Raw genomic sequence first — 18,479 nt, forward strand, 5'->3', positions numbered from 1 at the left:
TGAAGAATCACAAAAGAAGTGAAAATAGCTGGTTCCTGCCTTAACTGACATTACCTTGTGAAATTCCTTTTCTTGGCTCAGAAGCTCCTCCACTGAGCACCTTGTGACCCCCACTCCTGCCCGCCAGAAAACAACCCCCTTTGACTGTAATTTTCCACTACCTACCCAAATCCTATGAAACAGCCCCACCCCTATCTCCCTTCACTGACTCTTTTTGGACTCAGCCCGCCTGCACCCAGGTGAAATAAACAGCTTTACTGCTCACACAAAGCCTGATTGGTGGTCTCTTCACACGGACGTGCGTGACAACCCGATTTTTCTTTTTTTTAATGTTATGACCTCATTTTTCTCAGAGATGAAGTCTTGTTATGTTGCCTAGGCTGGTCTTGAAATCCTGGCCTTAAATGATCCTCTTGCCTAGGCCTCGCAAAATGCTGGCATTACAGGCATGAGCCACCGCACCTAACTCAAAGTTTTTTTTTTTTTTTGAAATGGAGATTCACTCTTGTTGCCCAGGCTGGAGTGCAATGGCGTGATCTCAACTCACTGCAACCTCTACCTCCCAAGTTCAAGCGATTCGCCTGCCTCAGTCTCCCAAGTAGCTGGGATTACAGGTGTGAGCCACTTGCCCAGCCTAGCTTAAATTTTTAAACAAAACTTCTCTCTTCCTTTTTTTTTTTGTTTGTTTTTGAGATGGAGTCTCGCTCTGTTGCCCAGGCTAGAGTGCAATGGTGCAATCTTGGCTCACTGCAACCTCCGCCTCCCGGGTTCAAGCTATTCTCATGTTTCAGCCTCCCGAGAAGCTGGGATTACAGGCGCCCACCACCACACCCGGCTAATTTTTGTATTTTTAGTAGAGACCGGTTTTCGCCATGTTGATCAGGTTGGTCTCGAACTCCTGACCTCAGGTGATCCGCCGGCCTCGGCCTCCCAAAGTGCTGGGATTACAGGCGTGAGCCACTGCGCCCAGTTTACTTCTTTCTTCCTTAACCAATTGCAGATGTGATCTTTGAATCTACCTGTGACTTATGAGCCCCACTTCAAGATATTCCATCCTTTTAAGCTTATACCACTGTGTAACCTGAATGTACTGATTTATGATTCTTGCCTGTAGCCTCTGCTTTCCTGAAATTTACCCCTGCCTTTTCCGTGTGTGTCTGTGTGTGTTTCCCCTGCTGTCTTTACAATACTCCTGCCTTTAAAAACTCTTACCTGCGGCCAGGTGCGGTGGCTTACCCCTATAATCCCAGCACTTTGGGAGGCCAATGTGGGCAGATCACCCGAGGTCAGGAGTCCAAGACCAGCCTGGCCAACATGGTGAAACCCCATCTCTACTAAAAATACAAAAAATTAGCTGGGTGTGGTGGCAGGTGCCTGTAATCCCAGCTACTCGGGGGCGGGGAGGGGGGAGACTGAGGCAGGAGACTTGCTTAAACACAGGAGGCAGAGGTTGCAGTGAGCCGAGATTGCACCATTGCACTCCAGCCTGGGTGACAGAGCAAGATTCCGTCTCAGAAAAACAAAACAAAACAAAACAAAAAACCCAAAAAACTCTTACCTGCAAGCTATTGGGAGCTCAAGTCAGGCCAGGTGAGGTGGCTCACTCCTGTAATCCCAGCACTTTGGGAGGCCGAGGCTGGTGGATCACAAGGTCAGGAGATCGAGACCAGCCTGACCAACATGGTGAAACCCCATCTCTACTAAAAATACAAAAAATTAGCCAGGTGTGGTGGCACGTGCCTGTAGTCCCAGTTACTCGGGAGGCTGAGGCAGGAGAATAGCTTGAACTCGGGAGGTGGAGGTTGCAGTGAGCTGAGATCGCACCACTGCACTCCAGCCTGGGCGACAGAGTGAGAGTCTGTCTCAGCACTCCTGCCTGGGCCATAGAGCAAGACTCTGTCTAAAAATAAATAAATAAATAAATTATAGAGTGTACCTTCTTACATTTAGTGGGATTCCTAGATATAACTGATTCCTGGGATTGATTAATCCCATGAAGGATTGTCAGTTAGTGCATTACAGAGATGTTAAAATTAGAAATTTTAACCCGGGAGGCGGAGATTGCAGTGAGCCGAGATCGCGCCTCCAGCCTGGGCAACAGGGAGACTCCATCTATAAATTAATTAATTAATTAATTAAATGGGGCCTAGCTATGCTGACCAGGCTGGTCTCAACTTCCTGGGATCAAGTAATGCTCCCACCTTGTGTCCTAAAGCACTGGGATTACAGGTGTGAGCTACTATGCCTGGCCTCACGTTGACATCTGATCTCCAAAGCAGCTGTTTTGAGAGGTGCGGCCAGGTGGCAGGTGTTTGGGTCAAAAAGGCAACTCCATCACAATAGATTAACGCCCTTCTGTTATTGCTTTCACAGGAATGGTTCCCACGAGAGTAGGTTATTAAAGGGTCTGTCTTCCTTGATGTCCTCTTACTTCCTGTCTCACCACGTGATCTCTGCACACGCTGGCTCCTCTTCTGCTTTCTGCCGCAAATGTAGGCAGGTGAAACCCTCCCCAGATGCAGCCTGAACAAGATTTTACTAATGAGAAGAGCACGAAGTCTTTCATGAGGCATCTACCCTATGACTTAAACACCTCCCACTAGGCCTAAAACCACTACACTGGACCATATTTCAATGAACTATGGAGAAGACATTGAAACCGTAGCAGGAATTTCCTGGATGACAACAGATGCTTTACATAATTTAAGGATACTGGGATTTATTCAGGTTTGAATACGTTTGTTGAGCTACAGGAATGCCACAGGGGTTGTCCCTTATAACCCAGAGGATCAGGGTCTCTGTTGAGATAGAAGCATGGGCAGCGGCAGCAGCAGAGGTACTTAAAGGTCCAGCTGAGTGTGAACTTCAGGACACCATCTAATGGTAGCTTCCCCACCTTCTCTTCTTTCGCATTTTTTCTTTTTTTTTGAGATGGAGTCTCGCTCTGCTGCCCAGGTTTATGTGCAGTAGGGCAATCTTAGCTCACCGCAACCTCCACCTCCCAGGTTCAAGTGATACTCCTGCCTCAGTCTCCTGAGTAGCTGTGATTACAGGTGTAAACCACCATGCCTAGCCTTCTTTCTCACTTTTTTTTTTTTTTTTGAGACGGAGTCTTACTCTGTTGCCCAGGCTGGAGTGCAGTGGTGCGATCTCGGCTCACTGCAACCCCTGCCTCCCAGGTTCAAGAGATTCTACTGCCTCAGCCTCCCGAGTAGCTGGCATTACAGGCGTCCACCACTATGCCCAGCTAATTTTTGTATTTTTAGTAGAGATGGGGTTTCACCATAATGGCCAGGCTGGTCTCAAACTTCTGACCTCAGGTGATCTGTCTGCCTTGGCCTCCCAAAGTGGTGGGATTACAAGCGTGAGCCACCACAACTGCACCGGGCTCTTTCTCATTTTCAAATGACTGCTCTTTCAGGAATGACCACTAATGGGGCCCCAACATGCACAAGATGAAATCTCACCACCAGCCCCCACCACCAGACCTACAGGACAAGGCCAACACCTAGCATCAGTCCCAGCTTCATTCTACATAGAAAGGCAAAGTGAAAACTCCTAGCCCCAGACCATTTTAAGGAGGGCCCAAATCCGATACTCCTGCTCCTAAATGCCAAAGACTTATAGAAACTGCCATCTTTGGTTGGCTAAATCTGGAACACAAGTTTGTTCGGCCTCAGCAATGGAACACAGAGCAGCAAGCAGCAGCAGCTCAAAGAGCACGCTGGCCACCAGGTAGCAGAGCAGGTTAGCACCTGAGAGAAAGGGAAAGCTGACCCATTGCGTGGTGACCAACATCTAGACATCCTGCTGACAGTGCCAACTGTTACGGTTGCCTGAAAAGGTGTGCTTCAGAGGTTGACACCGAGAGCTATGTGGTGCACACACACACCGAGAGTATGAAAAGGCTTATTACAAAAATGAGGTATCAGGGAGAACAATGCAGGGCTCTCAAGCAAGTATGACATGGCGTGAGAGCAAGGAAGATGGCATTCCTGTCCCTTATGAGTACTGATGCAAAAATCTTGAAATAAATGCCAGCAAAGCATATAAAGCAATATATTCAAAGCATTATGCAATATAACCAAGTGAGATTTGTCCCTGGAATGTAAGGATGGTTCACCATATGGAAATTGATCAGTGGAATACACCACATTAGGAAATGACGGAAAAATGACAGTCTCAATTGATGCAAAAAAGCATGACATAATTCAACACCCATTTATGATTAAAAATCTGCAACAAACAAGGAATATAATTTACTCAAATTGCTACAAGGCATATATGAAAAACTCAATAAAATCTTTGATGGTGAAAAACCATATTTTTAATATCTAATATCAGAAACAAGGATATTTGCTCTCACCAGCTCCATTCAGTGTTAAGGGGGGTGCTCCCAGGGAAATCAGGCAAGAAAATGCAAGCATTCTAGCCGGGCCTGGTGGCTCAAGCCTCTAATCCCAGCACTTTGAGAGGCCGAGGCAGGCGGATCACAAGGTCAGGAGAGCGAGACCATCCTGGCCAACGTGGTGAAACCCCGTCTCTACTAAAAATAAAAAAACTAGCTCGGTATGGTGGCACGCGCCTGTAATCCCAGCTACTCAGGAGGCTGAAACAGGAGAATTGCTTGAACCTGGGAGGCAGAGATTGCAGTGAGCCGAGATCATGCCACTGCAGTCCAGCTTGGTGACAGAGCGAGACTGTGTCTCAAAAAAACAAACAAACAAAATAACCAGCCAGGCACAGTGGCTCACGCCTGTAATCCCAGCACTTTGGGGAGACCGAGGTGGGTGGATCACAAGGTCAGGAGATTGAGACCATCCTGGTCAACATGGTGAAACCCCATCTCTACTAAAAATACAAAAAAATTTAGCTGGGTGTGGTGGCACGCGCCTATAGTCCCAGCTACTCAGGAGGCTGAGGCAGGAGAATTGCTTGAACCCGAGAAGTGGAGGTTGCAGTGAGCCAAGATTGTGCCACTGCACTCCAGCCTGGCAACAGTGAGAATCCATCTCAAAAAAAAAAAAAAAAAAAACCTAAAAGCATTCCATATTTAAAAATATATATAAATATATATACACACAGCCCTCTAGACAAATATACAAAAATCACACACGTTGTCACTGTACATACAGGTGGACAGACACAAATTCACAAACCCACAGGTGTAACAGCCCAGATACTAAAAGATTCTCCCAAATAGAAGGACCCCAGGTGTTCTGATCTCTTCTCCAGGTTTCTCTGGCTCCTCAGGAATAACCACCACAGTGCCTTATATATTCTTGCTTGCTTTCGTGTCTTCCAGAATGCCAGGATCAAGGGGACAGAGATATTAGCACAGCTTTGTTGACTACACCTATTAGAGGGAGTTACACAGAGGAAAATACTTACTGAATATTAGGACTCACACAGACACATACACAAAAGGGTTTTACAAAAACATCATCATAGACCCACATATACTTGTCCTTCAAAAAGTGAATGTTCTCACTCCCATTCCTGTAGCAGAGATACCCCTTAGTTCCCCAATACCTATCACAAAAGATGGCTCCTTGAGCCCATTCTGACAGTGAAGGAATCTCGAACTTCCTGACCTCCCACAGTACAATAATCATCTCTCTACAAAAGCACAACATGGCAGCTCAAGAATGTGAAAGTAAGGACCTGAAATGGGTTGAGTAATAATGTTCCAACCCCTCATACTACCATAAATGTTCCTGGTGAGAGAAGCGAAGGTGTGTATCTCCTGGCTCAGCCACCAGGTCCTCCACTGCATCTCCACAGTAGCCGTCACTTCCACTGAGGCCTCATCTGCCAGCAAACCTTGCTCCAGTCAGCCTCTGGACCCTAGTATCTTCACCGTGGTTTTGGATGCTGCCACCTGACCCAACCCTGCTGCTGGGGCAGGGTGGAGGCCAGAGGCCTAAAGAGTTCCGACCCAAGCGACACAAAGATCACTTCTGGGACCCACCCAGGGAGACTGTTGTTACGAGGGTGGATGGTGACCTGGTTTCCCTCAATGCTGCCACCTCCCTTCTAAAACACACTGACTTGCTAAGAAAAGGGGGGACTGACTCCAACAAAGGACAGACCCGACCCCTATCGTGCCTATGCAATTCAGAAAAGGGAGAATTCGGAGGCTCCAGCAAGCAGTTTATTGGGAGTCGAGTTCACCTTGCCTTGTGATGTGAAGCAAGGTAGTTCCATGGCTTGTGAACCCTGACACCAGCACCTCCCATACACAACAGAGCTGGAGCGCTGCAGGGTGGGTCCTTTTCCAAGAAGAGCTAAGTGCTAGTCTTAGCGGGAGGCTAGGAAACCAGTCCTGGAGCAGGATGCATGTGACATGCACTGATGTGAGAAGGCCGGAGCATCATCAGTGCATATGCCGCTGAATATCTCAGGGTAGAATGTGCCAGAAAACAGGGAAAGCAAGTTAGGGGAGGTAAGAATTCTGAGTGTCCTACAGCTAAGACATGGCAGAGTGTGTCTGTGACTCCACTAGCAGTTTTGAGATTATTCTGACTGTGGTGGTTGGTGCAGGGCTGGTAACCGCAGGAGAGTGGATGCTGTGTGGTCAAGGGGCGTGTGTCCCATGATACAGGTTCTGCTTCTTCAGTCTCTCACCTCAGAGCCACCTGCGGTTGCCACAGAGAAATTCAGATGTGAATGTTTAAACATGTTTCCCAGTAAGTATCCAAAGTGTAGGTTTGAGATGGGAAGTGGAGCTGGAGATGACCTCAAAACAGCCCTGGAATAATGCAAGGCTGACAATGTCTGTGAATTAGGATGTGCATAGGCAGATCCCACTTGGGGAGAAACTGTAAGATGCGAACCACCGTCTTAGAAGTACAGCATTCCCACAGTCTGACCCGAGGACACTGATGGAAACTTAAAAGGCAGATTCTGGGAGTCTTCTCACTTCTCTCCAGTCATGCGTGAGAGCTGAGGGCAGGCACTGCCCTAGAGGGTGTTTCCTAACTTCTGACTGGATGCCACAAAAGGCCTGCTGGGGCCCAAGTCCTTCTTCCCCATTCCTTTAATTCTTCCTACGAAGAATCTCGACAATGGTTGCAGATGTCATTGAAGATGTTCCCATATTGCTTACATTTAAGAAGGCGGCTCTCCAGTGTGGGTGGTTTCATGGTTTTAAAATGAACTGGAGGCTGGGCGCGGTGGCTCACGCCTGTAATCCCAGCACTTTGGGAGGCCGAGGAGGGCGGATCACGAGGTCAGGAGATCAAGACTATCCTGGCTAACACAGTGAAACCCCGTCTCCACTAAAAATACAAAAAATGAGCCGGGCGTGGTGGCGGGCGCCTGTAGTCCCAGCTACTCGGGAGGCTGAGGCAGGAGAATGGCATGAACCCGGGAGGCGGAGCTTGCAGTGAGCTGAGATCGCGCCACTGCACTCCAGCCTGGGCAAGGACTCCGTCTCAAAAAAAAAAAAAGAACTGGGGGCCGGGTGTGGTGGCTCACGCCTGTAATCCCAGCACTTTGGGAGGCCAAGGCAGGTGGATTACCTGAGGTCAGGAGTTCAAGACCAGCCTGGCCAACATGGTGAAACCCCGTCTCTACTAAAAATATAAAAATTAGTTGGGTGTGGTGGCATGTGCCTGTAATGCCAGCTACTAGGGGGCCTGAGGCAGGACTGCTTTGACCTGGGAGGCAGAGGTTACGCCACTTTCACTCCAGCCTAGGCAACAGAGTAAGACTCCAACTCAAAAAAAAAAAAAAAAAAAAAGTAAAACGAACACTTTGGGAGGCCAAGGTGGGTGGATCATTTGAGGTCAAGAGTTTAAGATCAGCCTGGTCAACATGGTGAAACACTGTCTCTACTAAAAATATAAAAATTAGCTGGGCATGGTGGTGGGCACTTGTAATCCCAGCTACTTGGAAGGCTGAGGCAGAAGAATTGCTTGAACCCAGAGGTTACAGTGAGCCAGGATCACACCACTGCACTCCAGCCTGGGGCAACAGAGTGAGACACCATCTTGGGGTGCGGGGGGGAAAAAAAGGTTGGGTGCTGTGGCTCACACCTGTAATCCCAGCACTTTGGGAGGCCGAGGCAGGCAGATCACCTGAGGTCAGGAGTTTGAGACCAGCCTGACCAACATGGAGAAACCCCATCTCTACTAAAATTACAAAATTAGCCAGGCGTGGTGGCGCATGCCTGTAATCCCAGCTTCTTGGGAGGCTGCAGCAGGAGAATTGCTTGAATCCGGGAGGCGGAGGTTGCCGTGAGCCGAGATCGCACCACTGCACTCCAGCCTGGGCAACAAGAGCAAAATTACATCTCAGAAAAAACAAAAACAAAAAACAAACCCCACAAAAGATGGGATGGATATAGAATTTTCTTTATAGTTTCTCTCCAGTATATATTCTCAGGTGTCTTTAAAAGATTACGTGAAGTGAAGGCTTTCCTACACTCCATACATTCATAGCGTTTCTGTCCATGGAGTCCATTCACATATCTGCAATCCCGCAGGAGAGTGGAAGTTCCTCCCCCATTTGTTAAATATTTCATTGCCGCATGAGTCACGTCTTCAAAGTGAATTAGGACAACTGAAGGCTTAATCACACCGTTTACATTCCTTGAATTTCTCTCCAGCGTAAGTACTCTCATACATCCAAAAGGAACTAATACAACTGACAGCATTACCACACTTTACTTTCTTAGGGCTTCTGTCTACTATGAGTCCTTTCGTGCACGTGCAAAGACTTTGAGTAACTGAAGGCTTTACCACATTGTCTACACTGAAAGGGTCTTTCTCCAGTATGAATTCTTTTGTGTACTTTCAGGGAATTTAAACAAGTGAAAGCTTTGCCACACTGCTTACACTCACATGGTTTCACTCCAGTGTGACTTCTTTCGTGCCTTCGAAGGTGACTGAAGTAAATGAAGACCCGACCACACTGTTTGCATTCATAGGGTTTCTCTCTAGTATGGGTTCTTTCATGGATTCGAAAGTGAGTGGAATAAAGAAAGGCTTTACCACATTCTTTACATTCGTAAGTTTTCTCGCCAGTGTGAACTCTTTCGTGCAACTGAAGGTAACTTGAAGAATTGAAGGCTTTACCACATTGTTTACATTCATAGGGTTTTTCTCCAAAATGAGTTCTTTCGTGCACTTCACAGGAACTAGATGACTTGAAGGCTTCCCCACATTTCTTACATGTATAAGGTTGAACTCCGGTGTGGGTTTTCACGTGTTTTCGAAGGCTTGAGTGAGAAAAGAAGGCTCTCCCACATTCCCTACATACAAAAGGTTTCTCTCCAGTATGAGTTTTCTCATGACTCCGTAAGTACGTGGGACAACTGAAGGCTTTCCCACATTGCTTACATTCATAAGGTTTCTCTCCAGTGTGAGTCCTTTCGTGGGTTAGAAAAGGCTGGTAATATATAAAGGCTTTTCCACACTGTTTACATTTGTAGGGTTTCTCTCCAGTGTGATTTTTTTCATGGCGCCGAAGAGCAGTGAGATATCTGAATGCCTTCCCACATTCCTTACATTCATAGGGTGTCTCTCCAGTATGAATTCTTATATGGTTTCGAAAGGAAAAGAGAAATGCGAAGGCTTTGCCACATTCCTTACATTCATAGGGTTTCTCTCCAGTGTGAATTCTTTCATGGGTTCGAATACTGGAGCTGCGAGTGAAGGTTTTCCCACATTCTTTACATTTATGTGGCTTCTCTCCATATTCGTGACACTCATTTGGTTTCTGTTCAGTGTGAGATCTCATGTGCCTATTAAGGGAGACCTGATGCATGAAGACTTCCCCACACACACTGCAGTCACATGGTTTTAATCCAGTAGGAGTTTCCAGGTTCGTATTAAGATCAGGAATCTGGCTAGTGCTTTTTCCACATGGACAATCTTCTTTATTTTCACAGAGTGCTTCAACCATAGGACTTCTGTAAAGAATGAGTGCCGTATTATTAATAGTTTTGTATGAATGATCTTATATTTATTAGCAAGTACCAGAATTACATTTTAAATATTTTCAGAGAAACTGTATGTTATCTGCCCTGTCTAAATTGTTTTGAAAGCTAATATACTCAATAGTCTAGAACAGGCCGTGACCATAGCTATTATCAAAATAGTTAAAAAAAATTATTATTATTATTTTTGAGACAGAGTCTCTCTGTTGCCCAGGCTGGAGTGCAGTGGTGTGATCTCGGCTCACTGCAACCTCCGCCTCCTGGGTTCAAGTGATTCTCCTGCCTCAGCCTCCCAAGTAGCTGGGATTACAGACATGCACCACCACGACCCGCTAATTTTGTATCTTTTTTAGTAGAGACGGGGTCTCAAACTCCTGACCTCAGGTGATCCGCTCGCCTCAGCCTCCCAAAGTGCTGGGATTACAGGCATGAGCCACTGCGCCCGGCCAGGATTTTTAAATGCTGTTTCATAGTGATTTCTTCTCACACCCTGAACATCTATTGCTTTTTTTTTTTTTCTGTAGAGACAGGTTTTCGCTATGTTGACCAGGCTGGTGTTGAACTCCTGGCCTCAAGCAATTCTCCAGCCTTCACCTACCAAAGGCTGGGATTAGAGGTATTCGCTACCTTACCCAGCCAATGACAGTTTCTGTTGTTTTTTTTTTTAGACGGAGTCTCGCTCTGTCACCAGGCTGGAAGTGCAGTGGATCGATCTCAGCTCACTGCAATCTCCACCTCCCAGGTTCAAGCGATTCTCCTGCCTCAGCCTCCCGAGTAGCTGGGACTATAGGTGCACGCCACCACGCCCGGCTAATTTTTTGTATTTTTAGTAGAGACAGGTTTCATCATGTTGGCCAGGATGGTCTCGATCTCCTGATCTCATGATCCACTGGCCTCAGCCTCCCAAAGTGCTGGGATTACAGACATGAGCCACCACGCCTGGCTGCCCATGACAGTTTCAATGAAACACCTTCAGTAAAAATTTTCTAAGAATGAATAAACTTGAAACTCTGCTTATTGTTTTGCTTGCTTGGCTTTTGAAATTTATGAAATACTAAGATTCTCTCAGGGGCTATATAATTATTTGTGAATGCAACTCACCTTAGATTTCTTCCCTGGTTTTTGTGTTCATCTTCAATATCCTGGTCTTTCCATTTTTCCCCTAAAATACAAGCCCAGAGAACTCACAATAAATTATTAGAAATTATAGAAAATTATAACACTCTAAGATCCATGATTAGCTATTGATTAGCTATGACACTGTCTGATCTACTTACTAAAGTATTCTCTTCCCACATTTTTTTTTTTTTTTGAGACAGAGTCTCGCTGTTGCCCAGGCTGGAGTGCAATGGCGCGGTCTCAGCTCACTGCAACCTCGGCCTCCCGGGTTCAAGCAATTCTCCTGCCTCAGCCTCCCGAGTAGCCAGAATTACAGGCACCTGCCACCAGGCCTGGCTAATTTTTTATTTTTAGTAGAGACAGGGTTTCACCATGTTGGTCAGGCTGGTCTCAGACTCCTGACCTCGTAATCCGCCCGCCTCAGCCTCCCAAAGCACTGGGATTACAGGCGCGAGCCACCGTGCCTGGCCCCTTCCCCCATTTTAAACCTTGGAACTCAGTTGTTGTGCAAGAAACACCTGTTCCCTCCTTAATTAAGTAGAGAAATTATGTCACCCTTACCTATACAGGCCAGGTTCTTGAAGGTTGCCCGCATCACATCTCTGTAGATATTCCTCTGGCCAGGATCCAGCAAAGCCCACTCCTCCAGGGTGAAGTTCACAGCCACATCCTCAAGGGAGATGGAGTCCTAAAACATCCCCCATGTGTGTTTAGGAGGAGGAGAGAGATTCGCAGTAGTGAGGATCCATTCTCAGAATTCCTGAGAAATTCCATATAATCCTGTAGTCTCGCTTTAGTGGTATAACTTGGTTGTCAGAACTCTTGACTCTTTCCATACTCACTTCCTCATAAATTTAACACTATCGTGAACATACAAAAATTATTGCTCTCTCTCTCTCTCTCTCTATATATATATACATATATATATATATTTTTTGAAACATTCTTGCTCTGTCGCCCAGGCTGGAGTGCAGTGGCACAATGTCGGCTCACTGAAAGCTCCGCCTCCTGGGTTCACACCATTCTCCTGTCTCAGCCTCCCGAGTAGCTGGGACTACAGGCGCCCACCACCACACCCAGCTAATTTTTTGTATTTTTAGTAGAGACAGAGTTTCACCATGTTAGCCAAGATGGTTTCCATCTCCTGACCTCGTGATCCGCCCGCCTCGGCCTCCCAAAGTGCTGGGATTATAGGCGTGAGCCACCGCACCCCGCCATTATTTCTATATTTTAACTGTGGTCACTTGAAGCCTTATTGTTCTTTTTATTTTTATGTTTTTTGAGATGGAGTCTTGCTCTGTCGCTCAGGCTGGAGTGCAATGGTGTGATCTTGGCTCACTGCAACCTCCTCCTCCCAGGTTCAAGTGATTATCCTGCCCCAACCTCTCAAGTAGCTGGGACTACAGGCACATGCCACCACGCCTGGCTAATTTTTTGTATTTTTAGTAGAGACGGGGTTTCAACATGTTAGCCAGGATGGTCTTGATCTCCTGACCTCTTGAATCGCCCCCCTCGGCCTCCCAAAGTGCTGGGATTACAGGCGTGAGCCACCGCGCCCGGCCACCTTATTGTTCTTTAAATGCAGACCCAAGGCCATCTTGGAGATATGAGAGAAATGCTGTACAAATGAAACAAACTGTAAGATCATCAATTCCTTGTGAGAAAAACTCTTTCATTTTCTACCTTATTACATACTGTACCACTCAGCATTTCATGAAACTTGGGGTCAAATCTGGATGAGATTTTAATAAATGAATACACCCTTTAGACTATAAGCTGCACATCTCCCATTGAGGATGAAAAACTGTGTATTTTTCTTTTTCATAAACAACATGAGAGATCAGGAAGTCTGTGAAAAGCCAGAAGTCACTGGCCATGTTGCCCTGAAGGATCTCGGGCCATTAGAACCATGCAAATCCAGGTGGCTGAAAATATTCTTCTGCATTAGTATTAATTTCAACGTGTTTGTGTAATATTTATCATAGGTTCAGTTTTTCCTTTCTGTCTCATTTCATGGGTCTAGGAGGTTATTGGAAAGAAAGCACAGCAACTTGGACCTCTATAAACCCCTGTACTCATGAAGGTTTATTACTCGCATGCTTGAGCTCTCAGGCAAAGCTGTGTAACTCTCAAGCACTTGTGAAATGGCTTCGGAGAGCAAGAAAAGGAGCCTGGCTGGGGATTTTTACTGACATTAGGGAGTGGGCTAGTGTGAGTTCAAGCATACAGGTGGAGGCTGATGTGAATTGACTCTGTCGCCAGCACCAAATGAGGGTGACCCAGGCTTTCTTCCTACCACGTCCATATGTGGGGTACACAGTGGAAACTGAGGAATGAGGTTTTAAAGCTGTGAGCAGTCAAAGGCCAGGCGGGGTGGCTCACGCCTATAATCCCAGCACTTTGGGAGGCAGAGGTGGGCAGATCATTTGAGGTCGGGAGTCCAAGCACTAAACCTCCAGCCCTTTTTCTCTCCCCCGATTTTGGGGGCTAGGGCTAGAGGAAGATCAAGACTGGGTGTCTTTCGGGACATCAATCCCCACCCTGAAGTTAGGTAGGCATTCCTTCCAGTAGTCATTTATTTACAACAAGAGAGGGTCCATTACCCTTATCACTCATGAAATTCCAAGAGATTTAGGAACTCTGTACTAGGAACCACACACAAAGACCAAACAAATGTCTTTCTTATCATAGCAAAGAACATCATAGCTCGGGGCACAGGCTCACCAGAAGACAGATGATTCATAGGATTATATCATGTTTCCACTCCAGCCACTGGTAACAGTGTGACATTAGAGTTTTGTTTTTATTTTGAGACCCAGTCTCGCTCTGTCACCCAGGCTGGAGTGCAGTGGTGCAATCTTGGCTCACTGCAACCCCTGCCTCCAGCATTCAAGCAGTTCTCCTGCCTCAGCCAACAGAGTAGCTGGGATTACAGACATGCACAACCACACCCAGCTAATTTTTGTATTTTTAGTAGAGACAGGGTGTTTCTTCATGTTGGCCAGGATGGTGTCGAACTCCTACCTCAAGTAATTTGCCTGCCTTGGCCTCCCAAAATGCTAGGATTACAGGAATGAGTCACCACTCCTGGCCTGGGTTTTTGTTTTAAAACAGTAGAACAGGCCAGGTGTGGTGGCTCACGACTGTAATCCCAGCACTTTGGGAGGTGGGGGGCGGGCAGATCACTTGACATCAGGAGTTTGAGACCAGCCTGGCCAACATAGCAAAACCCCATCTCTACTAAAAATACAAAAATTTGCCAGGTGTGGTGAGCACCTGTAATCCCGGCTACTTGGGAGGCTGAGGGAGGAGAATCGCTTAAACCTGGGAGGCAGAGGTTGCAGTGAGCCAAGATCGTGCCCCTGCACTCCAGCCTGGGCGAGAGAGCGAAACTCCACCTCAAAAAATAAAATAAAATAAAATAAAATAAAACAGTAGAATACAATGAAACAATATTCTATTTCTTTCTGCATGTTTCACAATTGAAGAAATCTCTAGAGAACCCCCAAAATGACAGAACACAGAAAACCAGGGACACCAAAGGCAATTTTATCTGACACCTACGGCTACTGAAAATAGTAAACACAGCCTAAAATCAACAGGATAAACCTAAACCCTCACATTTAAAGCCTGTTTACCTCAGTTCCTTTTCAACACCATGCCCAGATCTCAACAAAAATTACAAGATATATTAAAAGACTTAGACGGTTTGAAGAGAGAGTGCAGGCATCAGAACCAGACTGAGATATAAAAGAGATGCTGGAATTATCAGACCAGAAATTTATTTCTTTTCTTTTTTTTTTGAGACAGAGTCTTAACTCTGTTGCCTAGGCTGGATTGCAGTGACACAATCGCAGCTCACTGATACTGTCATAGTGGATAAAAAAGAACACCTGGCCAGGCGTGGCTCACGCCTGTAATCCCAGCACTTTGGGAGGCCGAGGCAGGAGGACCTCTTGAGGTCAGGAGTTCAAGACCAGCCTGACCAACATGGAGAAACCCTGTCTCTACTAAAAACACAAAATTAGTCAGGTGCAGCGGCACATGCCTGTAATCCCAGCTACTCACGAGGCAGAAGAATCACTTGAACTTGGGAGGCAGAGGTTGCAGTGAGGCGAGATCGCGCCATGGCTCTCCAGCCTGGGCAACAAGAATAAAACTCCATCTCAAAAAAAAAAAAGGAAAAAGAAAAAAGAATACCTAATATATGTTGTCTGCAAGAAATTCGCTTTTTTTTTTTTTTTTTTACTTTCTTTTGTTTTTTAGAGACAGGGTCATGCTCTGTCACCCAGGCTGGAGTGCAGTTGTGGGATGACAGATGACTATAATCTCAAACTCCTGGGCTCAAAGGACTCTCACCTCAGCCTCTGAGTAGCTGGAACTACAGGTGTGCACTACCATCCCTTGATAATTTTGTTTCTTTTTATAGAGATGGGGTCTCACTATGTTGCCCAGGCTTGTCTCAAACTCCTGGCCTCAAGCAATCATCCTGCCTCAGCCTCCCAAAATGCTGGGATTACAGGTGCGAGCCACCATACCTAGGCCAACAAATCCACTTTAAATATATCACAAAGATTGGGGGGAGGGGGGAGGGATAGCATTAGGAGATATACCTAATGTAAATGACGAGTTAATGGGTACAGCACACCAACATGGCACATGTACACATATGTAACAAACCTGCACATTGTGCACATGTACCCTAGAACTTAAAGTATAATAATAAAAAGTAATAATAAATAAATATATCACAAAGATATATTAAAAATAAAGGAATAGAGAAAGATATACTATGCTAACACTAATTATTATTATTATTATTTTGAGACAAAGTCTCACTCTGCCACCCAGGCTGGAGTGCAGTGGCGCAATCTTGGCTCACTGCAACCTCCACCTCCCGGGTTCAAGCGATTCTCCTGCCTCAGTCTCCTGAGTAGCTGGGATTACAGGCGCACACTACCACACCCAGCTAATTTTTTTTTTTTTTTTTTTTGAGTCGAAGTTTCGCTCTTGTTGCCCAGGCTGGAGTGCGATGGCGCAATCTCGGCTCCCTACAACCTCCGCCTCCCAGGTTCAAGCGATTCTTCTGCCTCAGCCTCCTGAGTAGCTGGAATTGCAGGCACCTGCCACCACGCCTGGCTAATTTTTGTATTTTTAGTAGAGACAGGGTTTCACCATGTTGGCCAGGCTGGTCTCAAACTCCTGACCTCAGGCGATCCGCCTGCCTCCCAAAGTGCTGAGATTACAAGCGTGAGACACCATGCCTGGTCAATTTTTATATTTTTAGTAGAGATAGGGTTTCACCACGTTGGTTAGGCTGGTCGCAAATTCCCGACCTCGTGATGTGCCCGCCTTGGCCTCCCTAAGTGCTGGGATTACAAGCATGAACCACCATGCCCGGCCAACACTAATTTTTTAAAAGCTGGCACAGCCTTATTAATTTCAGAAAAAGCTGACTTCATAGCATGAAATTATCAGTGATAGAAGGGCATTACATACTGACAAAGGGGTTAATTCACCAAGAAGACAAGGCAATCCTTACTGTGTATGTACATAACCACAGAGTGGCAAAATATATGAGGGGAAAACTAATACAACTGCAGGAAGAAATACATGAATTCACTGGTACAGCTGTATATTTCAATAACCCCCAGCATTAATTTAGAGATCCAGCAGGCAGAAATCAGGAAGGACATAATTAAATTGAACAGCACCATCAAAACAACTGGACTTAATTGAAATCCAGAATAATTCATTCAGTAACAGCAGAATATACATTCTTCTCAAGTTCACATGGAATATTCACCAAGATATCTCACATTCTGGTAAATAAAATACTTCCTAGCAAATTTAAAAGACTAGAGAATACAAAACATGTTCTCAGATCCAGAATTGATAACAGAAAGATAGCTTGAAAACCCACAAATATTTGGATATTAAATCCTGAACTTCTAAATAATGCATGGATGAGAAAAGTCTCGAGATATTAAAATTATTTTGAATTAAATAAAAATAGAACTTATCAAAACATGTAGAATGCAGCAAAAGGAGTGCCTGGCTGAAATGTATACGATTGAACACATATACCACCAAAGAATGATCTGTAATCAATAATCTCAGTGTCTAACTTAAAAAACTAATAACAGGCCAGGTATGGTGGCTCATGCCTGTAATCCCAGCGCTTTGGGAGGCTGAGTCAGGCAGATCACCTGAGGTCAGGACTTCGAGACCAGCCTGGCCAACATGGTGAAACCCCATCTCTACAAATACAAAATTACAAAAATACTCTCTAATGTACTCTAAAATATAAAAATTAGCCAGGCATGGTGGCACAGGCCTATAATCCCAGCTACTTGGGAGGCTGAGGCAGGAGAATCACTTGAACCCAGGAGGCAGAGGTTGCAGTGAGCCCAGATCGCGCCATCACACTGCAGCCTGGGTGACAGGGCGAGACTCTGTCTCAAAAAAAATAGATAGAGAAAAACCAACAAAACCAAAAGGTGGTCTTGTGAAAATATCAATAATTAACTGAAAAATGTCTCCTCAAGCTAGCTAACAACAAAAAGACAAAGATTATTAATATGACGAAAGGGGGAAAATGAAGAAGCACTTGACAAAATTGAACATCTATTTATGATAGCAAACTAGGAATAGAAGGGAATTTCTTCTTCTTTTTTTTTTTTTTTGAGACAGGTCTCACTAAATTGCCCAGGCTGGAGTATATTGGCTATTCAGAGGCGCCGTCATAGTGCTACAGCCTCAAACTGGTGGGCTCCAGCAATCTTCTTGCCTTGGCCTCCCAAGCAGCAAAGACTACAGGTGCATGCCACTGCATCGGGCAAGAGGAACTTCTTGAGAAACTACATACAAGAAACCTGCAGTTAACATCACGCTTAATGTGAAAAACTAGATGTTTTCCTAGTAATATGAGGAACAAGGTAAGAAAGACCCTTCTCACACTCTCACCATTTATTTATGTATTTATTTATTTATTTATTTATTTAGTGAGAGAGTCTCACTCTGTCACCCAGGCTGGAGTGCACTGGCACGATCTCGGCTCACTGCAATCTCCGCCTCCTGGGTTCAAGCAATTCTCCTGCCTCAGCCTCCGGAGTAGCTGGGATTACAGGCATGTGCCACCACGCCCCGCTAATTTTTTTGTATTTTTAGTAGAGACGGGGTTTCACCATATTGACCAGGCTGGTCTGGAACTTCTGACCTTGTGATACGCCCGTCTCGGCCTCCCAAAGTGCTGGGATTACAGGCATGAGCCACCATGCCTGGCCTTTTGTTTTTTTAATTTGAGATGGAGTTTCGCTCTGTTGCCCAGGCTGGAGTGCACTGGTGCCATCTCAGCTCACTGTAAACACCTCCACCTCCCGGGTTCAAGAGATTTTCCTGCCTCAGCCTCCTGAGT

The 18,479-nt window shown here is 45.8% G+C and overlaps 2 protein-coding genes across 4 annotated transcripts in view; both read right to left on the bottom strand.

Moving 5' to 3' along the window:
• The window catches only part of ZNF564 (zinc finger protein 564), a 51,912-nt gene extending 46,082 nt beyond the window's left edge, over positions 1 to 5,830 (bottom strand). Inside the window, exon 1 of the mRNA XM_057300616.1 lies at positions 5,707 to 5,830. Within this exon, the coding sequence (XP_057156599.1) occupies positions 5,707 to 5,709 (3 nt within the window). The 5' untranslated portion in view covers positions 5,710 to 5,830. The remainder of the gene's footprint in view (positions 1 to 5,706) is intronic.
• Positions 5,831 to 6,140: 310 nt separating this feature from the next.
• The window catches only part of ZNF490 (zinc finger protein 490), a 32,887-nt gene continuing 20,548 nt past the window's right edge, over positions 6,141 to 18,479 (bottom strand). For all 3 annotated transcript variants that reach the window (XM_034945718.3, XM_003814807.6, XM_034945719.3), the window contains 3 exons: positions 11,624 to 11,750; positions 11,045 to 11,105; positions 6,141 to 9,916 (listed from right to left, as the gene is read on the bottom strand). In XM_034945718.3, the coding sequence (XP_034801609.2) occupies positions 8,677 to 9,916; positions 11,045 to 11,105; positions 11,624 to 11,750 (1,428 nt within the window). In that variant the 3' untranslated portion in view covers positions 6,141 to 8,676. The remainder of the gene's footprint in view (positions 9,917 to 11,044; positions 11,106 to 11,623; positions 11,751 to 18,479) is intronic.

The sequence above is a fragment of the Pan paniscus genome, chromosome 20, assembly GCF_029289425.2.
Source record: "Pan paniscus chromosome 20, NHGRI_mPanPan1-v2.0_pri, whole genome shotgun sequence".
NCBI lineage: Eukaryota > Metazoa > Chordata > Mammalia > Primates > Hominidae > Pan > Pan paniscus.